This window comes from Leguminivora glycinivorella, chromosome 15 (assembly GCF_023078275.1).
Source record: "Leguminivora glycinivorella isolate SPB_JAAS2020 chromosome 15, LegGlyc_1.1, whole genome shotgun sequence".
In the NCBI taxonomy this organism is placed as follows: Eukaryota; Metazoa; Arthropoda; class Insecta; order Lepidoptera; family Tortricidae; genus Leguminivora; species Leguminivora glycinivorella.
Genome location: NC_062985.1, coordinates 10,126,412 through 10,144,395, shown reverse-complemented (window position 1 = coordinate 10,144,395; position 17,984 = coordinate 10,126,412). Strand labels below are relative to the sequence as shown.

Sequence of the window (17,984 nt, the reverse complement as noted above, 5' to 3'; positions counted from 1 at the left end):
TTTTTTTGGAAATGTAAACAATAAATTATTATGCAAAACGATTATAAGTTATCAAAACATTTCCACGTAAACTTCTGTCGAAATTTTCGAAAAAAATGAGACGGCACAACATTACAAAAGCAATTGATCATAGATTAAAAGAAATTGACCAACCAGGTTAACCAGGGTGGGTCATTTTTACTTTTTTTTATTTTTTTAGTGGGCACAGTCACAAAAAGGTGCCATTTTGTAATTAATTAGTGCACAATTTTTTTTGAAATTTTTATGTTTCATTTTTTGCCTCCGGATTTCAGTTGAAGTTTTTGTATTTTGTATGGAGTAGGGTGTAAAAACGGTTTTAATTTTTGAGGTTTTTTTGTTCGTTTATTTTCTTTGAACCTTTAGCATGCTATTACGATGCCAATAATGGTATATCTTTATAGCAAAATTTTAAATTAGAAGACAATAGATAGATATACTCCCGATACTCCGCACACCACACAAAATGTACTAAAAAATATATGAAAACTAAGTGGATCCGGAGGCAGAATATGAATTCCAATTGCAAAATAATTTGAAATACTCTTTATTTTCATCAGTTGGCAAGTTTTTGTAACTGTGCCCAATGAAAATATAATACTTTTTTCTGCATACAAGAGTGACCCACCCACCCTTAACCACGAACCACGTTCGACGAGTTGCCTCCATGTCTCATACGTATGAATTTACAAGTTGTGCGGCATTATGAAGCTTAAAAACGCATTTAAATGATGATTAAATTACTAATAAAACAAAAGTAGCCAAAAATGTATTGAAATTATTTCCCATGAATAAATAAATACTTGTAATTTTGTAACAATATGAATTCCTTACATGTTCGACCACTTCTAACGATAAATGAAATCATGCATAGTCAATAGTCAGTTGCGGGTAGCGTTCAAAATGTTCAACTTAATTTTTATATCAAAGAGGATTTTTGACTGGTTGTTACAAATCGCAACGAAAATTTAAAAAGTAGTCTATTTTGATGTTTTTAATAACTTTTAATTTAACACAGTTATATTTAAGAATAATACCCGGAAGTCTAAAAACCAAACAAAACAAACTTTGCTCTGCTGTCAAACATTTAACAACTAAATTGTCAGCCAACAGCCTAGTAATGTAGAGGAGATTTAAGCCTCCACTACATATATAAAGCGTTTTGATAGCGTAGCGTTAGCGGAGCGCAATGATAGCGGTGCGCCGGACGAGCGGTACGCCGGACGAACGCTGACGGTCCGCTCGCAATCCGCGCTCGTTAGTTCCCGCCGGCGTCCGCCGGGCGCAACGCCAGCGTTCGTCCGGCGCACCGCTATCATTGCGCTCCGCTAACGCTCCGCCTACGCTCTCAAAATGGCCGAACTTTTAAATTCAATAGTTAATATGTTTGATTTTTATTTTCTAAGAACTCGTTTCGTGTTCCACTCGTGCCACTACCCGCCGTCAGTCGGTCAGTCGTTAGCGTAAAAAAGAAATAAAAAGGGTTCGTACAGTTGGAACACTGACTTGGTGTCGTCGTTGACGTCGGGGTCGTGCTGCGGCGCCGTGATGGGCGTGTTGGAGTGCCCCGCCGTCGGGTCGTCCGCGCCCAGCTCGCCGTTCGTCGACGACACCACCTGCGGGGCGCACAGTTAGAGCGAGGCGGCATGGATCCTCAGTAACACCTGATTTACACGGCGTACGAACTCGCATGCGATTTTAGTTACATTGCGGACTGTTGAGGGTACATACAATTTGGAACAGCCGTCAAATACCGCAATGTAATAAAACTCGTATGGGAGTTCTCGTACCGTCTAAATGGGCTTAAGGCATTAGATCTTATGTTCAACTACTCAGAAATAGGGCGTGCACGGAGCCATTCTGACTGGTCTTTTTAGAGTGAAGGAGATAGTAAGTCACCACTTGACAATCGGCTAATTTCCTACTAGTCAAATCAGCTTCTTTTTAAGAACTGTCAAAACGATTTGCTAATATGAAATTATTATGAAATACTGAGGAGTGACGTCACGGTCAATTCATTTACTTTATATCTTTCTATTTGACTTATTAAATAGAAATTATGTTTAAACATAACTACTATCCATATTTTTCTTCTAATTATGTGGTACTTAATTTCGTGCACTGCATAAAATATTTTATTTTAAGTATAGGAAACTAGCCTATGCGGTAAGTGGGCTTTTTTTAAGTTGTCCACCCTACTTTTTTTGTAACATAGGTATTTTTTACGCGATTCATACTGAGAACCACAAGGTCTTTCGATCCCGATAGAAGGAAAAAAATCTCCCAAGATTTCTATACATTTTTCAAACCTTCCATTCCGTTACCGCCATACAAAATGTATAAAAAAAATCGTAACGGAATGGGAAAAAAACCTTGAGACACTTTTTTTCAGAGATTCAGAGAGGAAACCACATAAAAATTTCCAAATCCAAAGAAAGTTTTCTTGGACAACTTTGATAAAAAATGGCCCAAGTATAGCATTCATTGTAAGTAAAATTTGATAATCAGTCGTCTATATTATTGTTTGAATCCGCTCTGTGCACCCGCGACATCTAAGAGATACTCTTTAAATCATAGGTATTATTTCACTGAGAGAAATTACAACCAGTTTTCATGTTCGTTCAACAAGTTTTTTGGTTAAAATAGCGCCTACGTGCTCTTTGGTTCAAACAACAAGCTACTTGTCATTTGAATCGGCAATATATTTGAATCAACAAGTCGATTTTATAAAAACAACCTGACACATTGTTTTAAACATACGTTTGGCTGATCCAAACGGATAAACCGCAACAAGTCGAACTTGTTAAATTCACAATGCAAATTTCTCTCAGTGTTCGAATATTGTTCATTATTAACCCTTTATCTAATAAAAAAAAAGAATTATGTAAGTACATATTAATTTTTTGATAGAGTATGTCTCGTTTAAAATCTTATAGCCATTATTAACATTAGAACGTCTCACAATCTATCAAATGTATAAGAGAGCAGCGGTTGAAGGGTTCCATAAAAATGCTTTGCTTTTATTACGTTTTCTGCTCTATTAATCATTCATAAATTTCTTTTGTGACATTGAGCTAAAAGCAACCAAAAATGATCACATAAGATATTTATGATTCAATTTGTATAGTAATAAAAGTGAAGCATTATCATAGAGGAATAAGTAAGGGAAGATAAATGCGGGTTATTTGTATAGACATAGTTAAGTGACATCTAGTGACAATTACGCGTCAATCACGCGCCAAATAGCGTGAATTATCAGTACCACTACTCGATACTAGGTGGCAACTGTGTCTCGTCTGCCAAAAAAATAATATTAGAACAGTTTACATTTTATATTACAACCAGAAGGAATTGAAGACAGAATACTGATTAATACGATTGTAATATTAGCTAAAAATTGGTGAGCATTAGACTCTTCGTTCGTCGCGACATTTATTGAAAAGTAGCAGTACTGATAATTTACGCTAGTTGACGCGTGACTGTCGCTAGATGTCACTTAACTATGTCTATACAAATAACTCGCATTTACTGATGTATGAAGTTACAAACTTTTCCCTTACTTATTCCTCTATGAAGTCTATGGCATTATAAAAAACATTAAAGTGGTTTTCATTCTGCAACTTATAATTATTACCAAGCTAAAGCTATTTTTTGTCCTTAAGATTCTAGATGTATCGCACAAAAAGTTATTCTATCAAAACTTGAATAAATCTCAAAAAACGTTTTTCAATATAAACAAACATTAATTTCAAGAAGCGTACAGATAAAGGATATTCATAAGCGTTCACTAAAGTTATCAAGCCGATAAAGTTCGTTTGTCCCTTTCCGACATATAGACCGGTGTGATAGAATAGTAAACGTTTATGAATAAGGGGGTTAGTGTTTATAGATATTTAAATAAGACTCATAAATTAAAAGCATTAAAGAAAAACAACATCTAGAAGCGAACAGCGACTAACGACAACGCAGCATACAAAGCGTAAACAAGACCAACTAGCCTTAACACATTCCGCGAGTAAGAAGTCCTAAATCACTTAATCATTCACAAATAAGCCGAGCTTTCTCGTAAAAAAAACTTGAAATATTGGGAAACTGGAAGTTTCCCAATCAAAACTGAAAGTTACAAGTTCCAAGCGGGAGTCTCTTTCCAACTTGTCATTAATAGACATTGACAACCTCTTGTAAATTGTAACATGTAGCTTCGAGAAATGGGCCCAGCACATGATGGCCGCGAGAGTATGTCGCGGCGAGATAGATCACACGTCTTCTTCTAACTGTATAAATGACATAAGGACGGGTAGTCTATCTCGCGGCGACATACTCCCGCGGCAATCATGTGCTAACCCTGCAGGGTGTTATTATCTAAGGTTTTTTTAGCGAAAGGAATTAATTGATCATCTACATAAAAATAAGACGTCATAATAACGGGTAATCACTAGATAGATCAGACTTCTTATTCAGACACTAAATAGCTGTTTATGAATGAATATTGGCTGTCCTTTATTTAGGTTTTAGACAATAGCACAAAGAACAGTCGACTTTATTGGCATCGAAGACAACGACACAGTCAAAAGTAAAACAAAAAGTAATCATTTTACAACTTTAATAATTTAGGTACAAGTTTAATAATTATAGTTGTTTCATATTCAAGCAGCGGTATGGCGAAATATGTATAAATTTGGAAGAACACTTAAATAATTAATCAATGAATTGTCCATTTCATTTGTAGGTCCTTAGCCGTATTTTAGTTCAGTCTACATTAAGTTAAGTCATTTAAAACATACTATTTACCCTAGTTAAAATTCCTCAGTTTCAAAGATTGCACATTCATAAATGTTTTAGTTATTGTTATTACATATGTACTTTTTAAAAAAATCCTTTTTTTTATGTCAAAATGATTATACGACAACACTAATATCGAACAGGCACAGTCACTTTGGCACAAGAGAGAAGGTAATTTTGTGTTAAGGTCTTCTTCGATGCAATAATTCGACTGAAAAGCGACATGCAGACAGACACACGAGGCTTGCCGCAAAATTAAAACTAACCGTGGACACTGATCCCGGGAATTTCACATACCGAAAATGCTTATTCTTCAACAGCTAAAAAATAAATACACCAATATACATCCACAATGTACACAACGTCGCTTAATCACAGAAAAGCATGCAGAAAATAAAAAATAAACTATTTAACTACATAGGTATATGATAAAGTGGCATTATCCTGATTTATAACTACTTAAAACAAGGCTAATTTATAAATATAAATTTATGTTGTTCAACCCAATCTTTAAATTGAAACATACACACAAATCGTTGTTGACACTACCGTATACTTTTGAAGTCAAGTCAAGAGTAAGTTAGTATACAGTACCGGTCAAAAGTTTGAGTTCACCCTTTGATTTCGGTACAAATGAGTACTTTTGTACGATAATTATCTTCGGTTTGGTAGTCGAAATATGTTTTCAACCAGAGATGGGCATCAATCGATTGATTTTTTAGTTAACTAATCAATCGACTAAAAATATCAATCGTCATTATTCAATCGCGATTGATTTAGTTGCGATTAAATTAGTTGTGGGAATGTTCGACTAACAACTAAATTAGTTTTAGTTTCAATCGACTAAATTCCACGAATAAATCATTAAAACTACACAGTCGGCCGTTTTTGCATTTATATCTTATTTGTAACTACAAGTAGGTATGTATATAACATTGGAGGTACTCGTATGTTGTAACTATGTTGGTTTGGGTGGAATTTTGTGGATTATTTTGAAGTAGATATATTCGACCGATTGAGCTAAAATTACGTATACACGTTTATATTATAACGTTAACGTTACCGATATATTATAACGATATATCGGTAACGAAAAATAGCGAAAAACTGCAGTGTTCACAAGTAGCAAACAAAACAATTAAGTATGTTATTGCAATACTTTGAATTATACGATACTGAGTAAATCTTAGACATAGAAATTACCAGTATTTTGCTGTCTCTGTCGATAGTAAAACTCTTTTTAGTGGCACGTGGTGACAAAACATTGGGCTAAATGACTAATCCTACTTACCTGGAAATAATTTCATTTTGGTGCAAGGGCCGACGCATCTTCTAAAAATAAGACGTTCTATTGAATCAAACATCTGCATATTGTTTATCTATTATCTACGCGCACTATTTTGTTGTCATTAAAATATTTAAACCTCTTTGTAATGTAAAGAACTCTCAGCGTTAATTGGACGGTGTTATGGAATAGCGAACTAAGCGCCAAAATCCGAAAAAAAAGTTATGAATGCAGTTCGGATATAAATGTGATAATCTATAGTATTGACTATTTCTTTGTTGAAAAATCATGCTTACAGCCTTATTTTAGGGGGTAGAATCAAGCGACACGTTAAAATTTGTATGGCCCTGTGTACTAAGTCGTTACGTAAAAACGAATTGAACGCCAAATTTACTTTTACAAATTATAATAAGTGTATATTCTAAATCGCAAAATCGAGTTAAACGCCATAAAAATGTTATTAATTCGTTTTGGTTTAAAGTTTTGATGATTTATAAACGCAATATCGATTTAACCGCCCTAATAGTGTCGTTTAATTCGTTGTTACATATTTGAAATTGCAGGATATTTCGCTTAATGAGAACTAAGTATCAAGAGGTTTTGTTATATCATAATATCTTATGTGTGTGATCCTGGCTAGTACTAATGAATTATTATTAGTTACAATGCCAATTTTGCCATATATGCTGATTTTTTTGACATTTATTAAAAAAGTTGATTGGAGAACAAAACTAAATTGTTAGACGGATTAGTTCTAATCATTGTGGAGGAAAACATTGTTGTTGATTTATTTACAATAGCACTATTTACTCAAATATATGGAATTTTATTTTATTCCAGTATTCACTTTACCTCTAACAATTTGCATTAAAGAATCAAGCGACAAAATATGTCTCATAGTACGCTACGGCGAAATAAATTAACCTCATCCCAGTATTAGTTCAATAAAGAATCAAGCGGAAAAACGTTAATAACTTCGAAACTTGAATAGGTATGGTGTTATTTTTTTTATCTATTTAAATTATGAACACTTTTATAGGTTCAATGTCAAAATTAACTTTTTAACTTTATAAATGAACTTACAACAACTGATTCAAATTTCAAATCTTTCTAGCTCATTTTCTCGATTTCAACTAACTGTCGCTTGATCGCTTATTCCATAACACTGTCCAATTATTGTTCATCTTCCTTGCGGCATTCTACATTCAAATTTATATAATGGCAACAACGAATTTCACGATATTTGGTATATACTATACACCATGTTTTTATTGAATTCCGTTAATTTTAAGGGAAGGTTCCGTAGGTCAAATACAATGAATTGCTCTAAAAAACTAGCGACTTAACTCTTACGGTTGTAGAATTATTCAAAAAATAAATCAAACATTTTTTTTTTTTAAATGTATTTAAACCAGTCAACCGGGTACTTTTATTGTGTTTTTTTAATGTTATTTTACTAATGCACAAACAAAGTACCCATTTTTTATTTACCCTTAGATAAGAGAAATTTAATCCAATTTCAAAGTGACTGTAGTAGCAAAATAATAGTTAGAACACCGATCTAACTCCTTAGAAATGGTTAAAATATCTTAAGTAGGTAATACATGATGATATGTTTAAACATTCGTTAAGATGTCCTAAATCCTAATCAGTCTGTCAACATTAGTTGCGAGAAATAAGTCTAACTAATTAGTCGATTACAAAATTTAGTTGTCCGAAATCAATCGGCAACTAATTTAGTTGCAACTAAATTAGTCGCGCTCTATACAACTAAGATTGATCATTCGTGGTTTTCAATCGTCAGTCGCAATTAAATCTTGTAATTTTAATCGTTAATCGTTAGTCGATTACATTTTGCCCATCTCTGTTTTCAACTTATATTTATTGTTTTGTGGAGATTTGTTTTACTAGTTAGACACAATTCACGTACCTTTCTTTCACTAAAATCTAATAAACATGACGGCAAAATGCTAGTTATATTTATGGCCTTGCCTTTGCCACTAATTGAGACACATCTTTACACGAAACACAGTTTTAGCCAGATAATATAGGCCAAATAATTATTTAGCCTATAAGATTTGAGGGAAACAGATGTTAAAAAAATATAAATTGTTTACGAAACAAATTTTGACGTCTGAACTACAAAAAACTATCTCTCTAAAGCAGTCAATTGTACTGAAAACAAGGAGTGAACTTAAATTTTTGACCGGTACTGTACTGTACACATAAGCATGTGTAAAAATAGTTAATCACTATGTTTAATTTTATGGATCTGTGTTGTCGGTAATTCTCAAGACGTAAGGGCGAATTCTAAGTACCGCGACTTATTTGTTTTTAGTGGAATTTCAGTTCTAATTCAAATTTATCAGAATTCCAATGAAAACAAATGAGTCACGGTAATTAGAATATGGACTAGACGATTGAGAATTACCGTTGTACAGTCAACCAATTGGAACCCTAGGCCACTGTAGAACTATGTCATAGTGACGTTATACATCAGATTGTAAGAAATCTCTTACTGCTTGTCATTTTGACATGATTGTAGAGTGGCCTAGGGTTCCAATTGGTTGACTGTACATGTAATCAGAGATGGGCATCAATCGATTGATTTTTTAGTTAACTAATCAATCGACTAAAAATATCAATCGTCATTATTCAATCGCGATTGATTTAGTTGCGATTAAATTAGTTGTGGGAATGTTCGACTAACAACTAAATTAGTTTTAGTTTCAATCGACTAAATTCCACGAATAAATCATTAAAACTACACAGTCGGCCGTTTTTGCATTTATATCTTATTTGTAACTACAAGTAGGTATGTATATAACATTGGAGGTACTCGTATGTTGTAACTATGTTGGTTTGGGTGGAATTTTGTGGATTATTTTGAAGTAGATATATTGGACCGATTGAGCTAAAATTACGTATACACGTTTAATTTGTAATGCTTGAATGACAATGCAATATTATAACGATATATCGGTAACGAAAAATAGCGAAAAACTGCAGTGTTCACAAGTAGCAAACAAAACAATTAAGTATGTTATTGCAATACTTTAAATTATACGATACTGAGTAAATCTTAGACATAGAAATTACCAGTATTTTGCTGTCTCTGTCGATAGTAAAACTCTTTTTAGTGGCACGTGGTGACAAAACATTGGGCTAAATGACTAATCCTACTTACCTGGAAATAATTTCATTTTGGTGCAAGGGCCGACGCATCTTCTAAAAATAAGACGTTCTATTGAATCAAACATCTGCATATTGTTTATCTATTATCTACGCGCACTATTTTGTTGTCATTAAAATATTTAAACCTCTTTGTAATGTAAAGAACTCTCAGCGTTAATTATTGTTCATCTTCCTTGCGGCATTCTACATTCAAATTTATATAATGGCAACAACGAATTTCACGATATTTGGTATATACTATACACCATGTTTTTATTGAATTCCGTTAATTTTAAGGGAAGGTTCCGTAGGTCAAATACAATGAATTGCTCTAAAAAACTAGCGACTTAACTCTTACGGTTGTAGAATTATTCAAAAAATAAATCAAACATTATTTTTTTTTGGAAATGTATTTAAACCAGTCAACCGGGTACTTTTATTGTGTTTTTTAATGTTATTTTACTAATGCACAAACAAAGTACCCATTTTTTATTTACCCTTAGATAAGAGAAATATAATCCAATTTCAAAGTGACTGTAGTAGCAAAATAATAGTTAGAACACCGATCTAACTCCTTAGAAATGGTTAAAATATCTTAAGTAGGTAATACATGATGATATGTTTAAACATTCGTTAAGATGTCCTAATCAGTCTGTCAACATTAGTTGCGAGAAATAAGTCTAACTAATTAGTCGATTACAAAATTTAGTTGTCCGAAATCAATCGGCAACTAATTTAGTTGCAACTAAATTAGTCGCGCTCTATACAACTAAGATTGATCATTCGTGGTTTTCAATCGTCAGTCGCAATTAAATCTTGTAATTTTAATCGTTAATCGTTAGTCGATTACATTTTGCCCATCTCTGCATGTAATCGTATTTATGTCGATATATCTCATCTTTGTTCAGTGATATTATTGCACTTCTGTGTAATGTGTGTCGCTACTAAGTATTTTTGTAGCCACAATAAAAAAACAAGTGAAATTGCCACTATTTGACGGTTAAAACAATGATTTGTGTCATGTTGTCTGTAAACCTCATTATCGGGTTGTGTGTGCAGAGTTGGGCGTAGGCGATGAATCTATAGCTAGGCTCTGATAAGTAAAGGACATATAAACCTCTAGTCTTCCTCGGACCACGAGAGGATTGTCCCGCTCTTTAATAACGACATTTAACATTATAAGTCTGTGGGGCTCTGTAGACTGCAACGCAACGAAAATAGCAAAGTAATATGAAAAGAGGCATGTAACAGGGGTGAATAACAAAATGATAGTTTAACTGAGCTAAAGAGCAAGGATATAATATAAGTTTTTTGGTTAATATTTATCGTTTTGCTGCGCATCGTTGCTGTCCTCAAAATCAATTTTATGGTAACAATAAAGTCATAGTTTAAGTTACGAAAGGAATTTTAATTAAAATTTTATTAAGTGATTAAGAAAATAAATTCAAAAAGGGTTGACTTTATCAATCACAATGTGTAAAATTGTGACAATTGCATTATCTGTAGTAATTTTAAATATTCATCACTGTTAGAGACCACATTTTAAATATACAACAGAATTTTTCTCAAAAAAAAATCTCGTTACCTAATCTTGAAGTGAAAATCATGCAGCACGGTCGCGTGATAAACGATATAACGCCAGGCCGTCCTTTTCGCACTATTTGTAAGTGCGATAGGGACGCACCGACGCGATAAAGTTTATCCAGCTAGTGCTGCCCTCAGAAGCCGTTGCGTTGCGTCGTTTCATGGTGCATGTGTATAGACGGCGTGGATGTGTCGTGTGTTTACCTGCACGGAGCCGTGGCGGTCGGCGGGCGTGAGGTGTCCGGCGGTGAGCGGCGTGGCCTTGCCGCTGTGCGGCCAGTTGCCGCCCGAGTTCGTGGCGCCGCCCGTGCCCGCGTCCTTCGCCGTGCCCTGCACATACACGTCATGTGTTCAATGTACAAAAACCTTTGTCGCATGGTATACTGGGTGGAGGGACCTTTCGGGAAATGGGAGATAATGTAGCCTTAGGACAACATTTTCCCCCTAGAAACTATACAGTTTACTTTAACTATTTTCGAGTTATAGCCTTTCAACATTTTTTTAAGAAAGTACTAGGTGATAAACCTAAACAGGTGACAGGGTCCTGTCCTTACTAAACAATAGTTAGATGACATGATGGTCCATAACCTTACTAAACAATAGTTAGATGACAGAACATTTACTATTTTTAGTTTGATGCCGTACCATTGTTGGGTCTATTTCCATCACCCACCACGTCACAGGATTTTCAGAGACCATTATCTTTGTGGCTCCATTTGTGTTATTTTCAGATGAAAATTTATGTTACATATATTTGTAATACAACAGTATATGACCTCAATGTACACAAACTTTCGTAACCATGAAACGCATGATAAACACGCTATCGTGATCGCTTGGTGCGTGTATTTCGTAGAAAGGGTGACGAGCTTTTGCGCGGACACTCCCGAACCGCTGCGACCATTTTTCTGACTTGGATATCCAGTACACAACCAGCGTCATGATGTACGATGTGATATATCCCTAAATCTCTTTATTATATTTGACCGTAACGATATGTTTGATGCCGACAAGACAGTGTACAGTTTGCTTCTATGCCACAGACTGCAGAAATGTCGCAACTTACTTTTTAGGTAGGTCCTTAATTAAGACAAATATTCCTCATTCTAAGTAAAAAAAATGATACATGTCAAACTTTTGAGTTTATCCCATTTTAACATGATTAAAAAACCATAATAATAAAAAATAGGCTGATATTAAAATAACTACTTCAACAAAGGTCCAAGCAACGACAGTCATAATAAATAGGATTCGGGGACACTCAATTGACTAGCTAAGAATACTCACACCTACTGACAATGGAAACTTGTTGAACTTGAGAGGAATATGTAGAGTCCCCACATATCAAACTTATTTACAAATTAATAAATTATTTATCAATTTTCAAATCACTAAAAATGGAAACATTTTATAAAAATAAAACATGGATAAATGGAAAATTTCCCAAAAGCAGCTAAAACTCAAGCACAAAACAGGTACCTAAACGTAGAAAGATACCGCTTCGGTAGAAAGCATTATAGAAATCCACACAAGAACACTGGGGTTAGGGACTAGAAAACCTAGAAGCACCAAGCACAAACACTAATGATACAATCTGTGCGGACGGACAAGAGTCCTGCTCTGAATTGGTTTGATTCCACATCCATGTTGCATCTTGCATTCCACGACTGTTATCTTTCCGCACAACCTCTAATTTAGAGGTAATCCAAATGATTGTGTTCTGGTGAGAGGTTTGAAACACTGTTTACAAGCCCAATTATGGCGTTAAGTTTGATTATTTCGTTTATGTATTCAAGAATAAGTTGTTAATGCTCTGATGCTTCCAGATCGTCAGCTTTAGGGTTCAAATAGTAATACTTAGAGAAAAATATTTGCGAATAACAAATTGCTCCTGCGTGTGAAGGACAGTAGACGATTTTTACCATTTGAGGTGAGAATCTGAAGTGATTGTAAACGTGTTCTTTTAATGTAGTCTTTGACTGTAAGCTCTACTATATGTATTCGTATCGGATGACATGATAGCAAAATGACAGGAGCACGAAATTGGCAGGGGCGCTAACAACAAGTCGCAAACCTGAATGAGAGCCGCTTCATCGTCCTCCACCAAACCAATCATATAATCACACAAATCATCCTGGGTGACAAAAAACCAGAGTCAGTACCGTCGAAACCCTAACAACTATCAAGGAGACGGGAAACACTTTGGAGAAAGTATTCAGGAAAATTATACTATATCTACCTACACTCAAAATATGCTAAACCTTAAGATCTAAGAACGTAATCTTACATAGTTATTTAACTTAACTGTTTAAAATTTTGACTTTATAAACTTACTAAATTACCAAAGACATATCGTCACTACTTTGAAAAAATCTCGTATCTCACGCTGCTCCTCAAAGTTAAAACTCAGTAAGTCTATATGCATTCCATACATACTTACTACAATTCTCTTTTCATTGACAGACGAAGATACAAGTTTTTTTAAAAGTAGTGACGATATGTAACTCCGTATAGACAGATAAAGTCTAAGAAAAAAACGTACCTCAAAACCATACAGAAAAAGGTACGGTGACCTAGATGGTGATACACCTTTGGGGGACGCTCGGCTAGGTGGCGCTAATATTAATATTTGACATTTTAATCATCAAGCTAAGAATATGGGCCAAATTGTCAAAACTGAGGTTCAAAAGTTTTAAGCTTGTGTCGATAGCTGGCTGTCTATGCACTGTGATTACACATTTTACTTTTACAGTAACTCTCTTTAATACTAGATCCTCTTTGCCTATTACTAACAAACATTTTATTGCCAGCAATGTACAGCACACACACTTGTCAAGTGAGGGCAATGACAGCTCATAAGTATGAGCGATGTGAGTAATGACAATTAAGAAGTGCACGCATTGCATTGAATGTTGGGATTTCGGAAAATATTTTTTAAATAACTATGATTTGCTGATATGCGCAAACGATTGCTATTTGACTGTATTATTATTATTGGTTTAAATAGTGCCCGGGTGGTGGTAACACACTGTATGAAATAAGTATATGTCAGAATACGTATGTAAGCGTAAAAAGTGATATTTTACCTTGTGGAAGGGCTGGTGTACCCGGTTCGGCGACACCACGATCTCGTGCCCGGTCTGGATGGATCCCACGGGCGTCGACTGAAATTGCAAGTAACAAGCGTTCAAAATATGTTAGAGTAAAAAATATTTTCTCAATAATAGGGCCACACCATATTAGCGTCTTTTAAGCGTTGGCGTTAAGCCTTGCACTATGGAATATTGCTGCACATCAGTTGCGTCGAGCACCAGCCATTGGCTAGATGCTAGTGCTCGGCAGATGCTAGTGTGGGATGGCCTTTACTTATTTACCTCATACATCGATAGAATACAATTTTAGTGAACGAAATGATAGTGTAACTTTATATATACTTTAAACAAAATATGGTTCTCACTTATGCTAATGAATTGTTTGCGAAAACAGATTAGTATTTTCCAAAAGTTGCTATTTACAATTGATACAAAGTACTTTGCTAGTTTTGTAGAAATAATGTACAAGTGACTAATATACTTTTATGAAGTGTTTTCAAATCAAGGTATCTTGATGTAATTAAAATTAATGTCTTTTACCTTAACCAAAAAACCTTAAGCTTTCCAAATATCAGTATAATGTTGCCTGAAATAATTATAGGGTTATGTATAAACCCCACAAGACACTTGATTCGACAGCACTATTTGTATGCTACAAATAACGAAAATAATCAACGAATAACGTGTGAGACGTGCAAAGTCAACGACTAAAACAGACAATTCAAATTCAAATCTTAAATAATTCACAGAGAATGCTTACGCACATTCAATTAAAGTCACATGCCACCATTGATCAAGAAAAACTTCTACCATTCATTGGCAGAATTTTGGTCTTAGCACGCCCATCTAGGCTGGTTTTATTGTCAAGCGGACCGACTAGCACCGGAATAATATGCATTCAGCTCAGGGAGCGTTTTAAAGTAAAGCGGACAGGCGCAGACGACAACATGAACTTCATATAAATAAGTGTTGCGGATCGGTCTGCGTGACACTAAAACCAGCCTTAAACTAGAGTGCCATCACCACTTACCTTGTCGGACTTAGTTCTAACGACATTGGAGGGTGGCGCGTTGCGCAAGATGCGCATCACGTGAATGTTGGAGGGCTGAACGGCAAAAGCAAAGCATGCGGCATGCAACACCACAAACAAAGTTATAAGACTGCGCCGAAAAACCGGGGCAAGGCTCGGAACCGGTTAACCTTTTCGCAGCCATTGACTTGATATGAAGTCAGAACATCGTGCCCCAAACGCCACGACTTGATATCAAGCCGGAAACTTCTAAGTAAAACACACCTTCAGTTGACGAGACATAGTTGACAGTTATTTACGTGCAATTTGTTGCTTGGCGATGGTGGCACGCTATTACCTTTTCGAAGTGGCAGGAAATAGGTTAATTAATACCGGTATTTTGCTTACACTTAGAATTTAAAATAGGACAAGCTGACAGAAGAGCATTTTCGCGAGAACAATCACCAAATATATTTTTTCTAAGGTATGATCGAAAGGGCTCGTAATTCTGAGTAAGAAAAACATTAAACTTACCTATTTTAGAAAAAAAAGTTTTTGAATCTTTTTTCGCGAAAATGCCCAGAAACGAAAAAGTCGGCATAACATTAGAAACCCTTAAAATACCGGTAACTTACTAATAATTCGAATTAAATACACAATAAGTTTATGAACTGCTGACGGGCTAAGTTAACCAGTTTATTGGGCTGACAAAACTAGTAAATAAAGGGAAACTTACGCGCTCTATTTACTATTATTTTAAACAGATTCAAGTAATTCTTGACAGCCGGTTAAAATTGCATTAAAAAAAAAACTATGGCGCTCCCACACTGTTATAAATGTTACATAACATGGTATGACATCGACAGCCCGCCATCGCAGTGTTTGAGAGCACCAATAAATAATTTCACAGCCATATCCTGTATCTTCGTCTCTACGGATTGAACCTGTAAAAATGTAACCGATTCCAGAGCCTTGCTGCTTTTAATTTACAGTCCCCAGAAAATTAATAGAACACGCAAAAATGTATGGGAATGTCATCTCTATTGCAGTACCATGCAAATATACAGACATGCCCTTGTGTCAATGCTGACACTGCTGACGTTGACGTTAGAAAAATTGCACTTAGAAATGTGTCGCTTATCCATTCTGCTATAAGGTTGATTCTTTTTCAAATTATACATATTTTTATACATAATCAACCTTAAAGCAGTATGGATTTACCAGAGTTTTAAGTTAAGCGACACATATCTAAAAGAAAATAAAATGTAGGTACAGTCACGTGCAGTAACGTGTTACGAAAGCCGTAAAAAATTCTGACACGATCTTATTATTGCAGGCGACTGTACTTCTCCATCAAAAAACAAACGCTACACAGAAACACAGGCCATAAAGATGATAAGTTTTATTTTTAACAAATATAATAAATATGCAATTTTTAACAATATGAGTTAGAGTAATATTAATTTTAACAATAACGAAATTGGAAACTTTTAGTTTAGTCAAGTCCAGTGTCATTTTATGTAAACAAATACATATTAAGGGTAAAGCAACTGGTGGTATGTGCGACTAGCACACTATTGTTGTTAAGTATAGGATGTCACTCAGATTTTAGCGTGCTGCTGAACGCATGCGATCACGCAACGTATGAAAATAAAATGCGGTTATTTATTTTCCATACAATCGTTTGATCGCAGGCGTTCATCGCTGCGTTGATTGCATAAAATAATCGCGTCTTTTGGGCAAATTGTGTCGACACATATCGAAATTGTCTAGATTTTCATTCGGTTTCATGCTGTCATATTTCATGAATTTTGTGTTCCAAGCAGATGTGTTTAAATACACGAATTTCATAGAAGTTACGTATTTTAGTGCATTTAAGTAAGGCTTTCATTCAATCAGGCGTGCCGTACAAAATAACAGTAAAACTACACAAAAAACGACTTTGTTTTAGCCTCAAAATACAATCGAAATATTATTTCGTATGTAATATTATAAATATGATGTACATATTTTGGAGATTTTTCTCCATTTATCGACTTATTCTTGAAATTTTATTAATTACCTAGATATCACAGTTCCATATAATTTTACTATTAGGATACTTTCAGCTGCAATACATATATTTCTAGATGGGATTAATTTTCAAAAGAATTCAGATAACAGTTTTTTTTTATCTAGAAACTACCATCCATATTTAAGCGCATATATCTATTACGAAATAATAAAAATAGCAACCAAACGAAATAATAGATCAGGCGTCACACAGAAGCAAGCCAAAAAGATAGAATGCGTTATTTACCAAACAATACACAATATTTTTTTGTTTATATTTTGGCATACAACACATAGTAAGGCAGAAATCGCGTATTCCCAAAACACCACAAAAAACGAAACAAGTCAGTAGTAATTAGGAACATGATTGGTAAGAATAATAATGTGTTTAAGCCGTGTTTTTTTAAGACTACAGAAATGTCAAGCAAATCTTGTCATAGTTAGTGTAGGTTGCTAGCTAAGATGTGAAACGGTTTACCGTGGTGTTTTAAGAAGTTGTAGAAAAAATACAAAAATTTTAAATATAAGAAGATTATATTACCATCCCATAAGAATGTGCAACAAGTACGTGACGCCACTAAAAATGTCTTATTGCCATCGATTACTTGTAGATGGGCGTTAAGTGTCACTTTCAAGCCTGAAAACTATGTCGAAAGTGACACTTAACGCAATCTACAAGTATAATCGATGGCAACAAGGCATTTTTAGTGGCGTCATGTACTTTTTGCACGTTCTTAGGCGGTCGCATTTTAATGTATGGGACGGTAACCTTATATATTTAATCTATGGTGTTTTAGACGGTGTTACTGTTGGAAGCTATTATTAAAGACTTGAGGCCAAGCAGTGAGGTTTTGAAAAGTGGCTAAGCTCTAGACATCCGAGTAAGCAAGCTTGTTCATCAGGACACAAACATTAAGAGGCTAAGCTAGAGCATTTGGTCAAAGCTAAATCTTGGACGTAAGTGTAGAGGGTTAAGCGTGTTAGAGGC

At 34.8% G+C, this 17,984-nt stretch overlaps 1 protein-coding gene across 11 annotated transcripts in view; it reads right to left on the bottom strand.

Annotated features, from left to right (window-relative positions):
* The window catches only part of LOC125233968 (casein kinase I), a 71,947-nt gene that overhangs the window by 5,794 nt on the left and 48,169 nt on the right, over positions 1–17,984 (bottom strand). For 6 of the 11 annotated variants that reach the window (XM_048140147.1, XM_048140146.1, XM_048140142.1 and 3 more), the window contains 4 exons: positions 13,930–14,007; positions 11,048–11,173; positions 5,067–5,120; positions 1,510–1,634 (listed from right to left, as the gene is read on the bottom strand). In XM_048140147.1, the coding sequence (XP_047996104.1) occupies positions 1,510–1,634; positions 5,067–5,120; positions 11,048–11,173; positions 13,930–14,007 (383 nt within the window). The remainder of the gene's footprint in view (positions 1–1,509; positions 1,635–5,066; positions 5,121–11,047; positions 11,174–13,929; positions 14,008–17,984) is intronic. The other 5 variants (XM_048140138.1, XM_048140141.1, XM_048140144.1 and 2 more) reach the window with 3 other exon arrangements.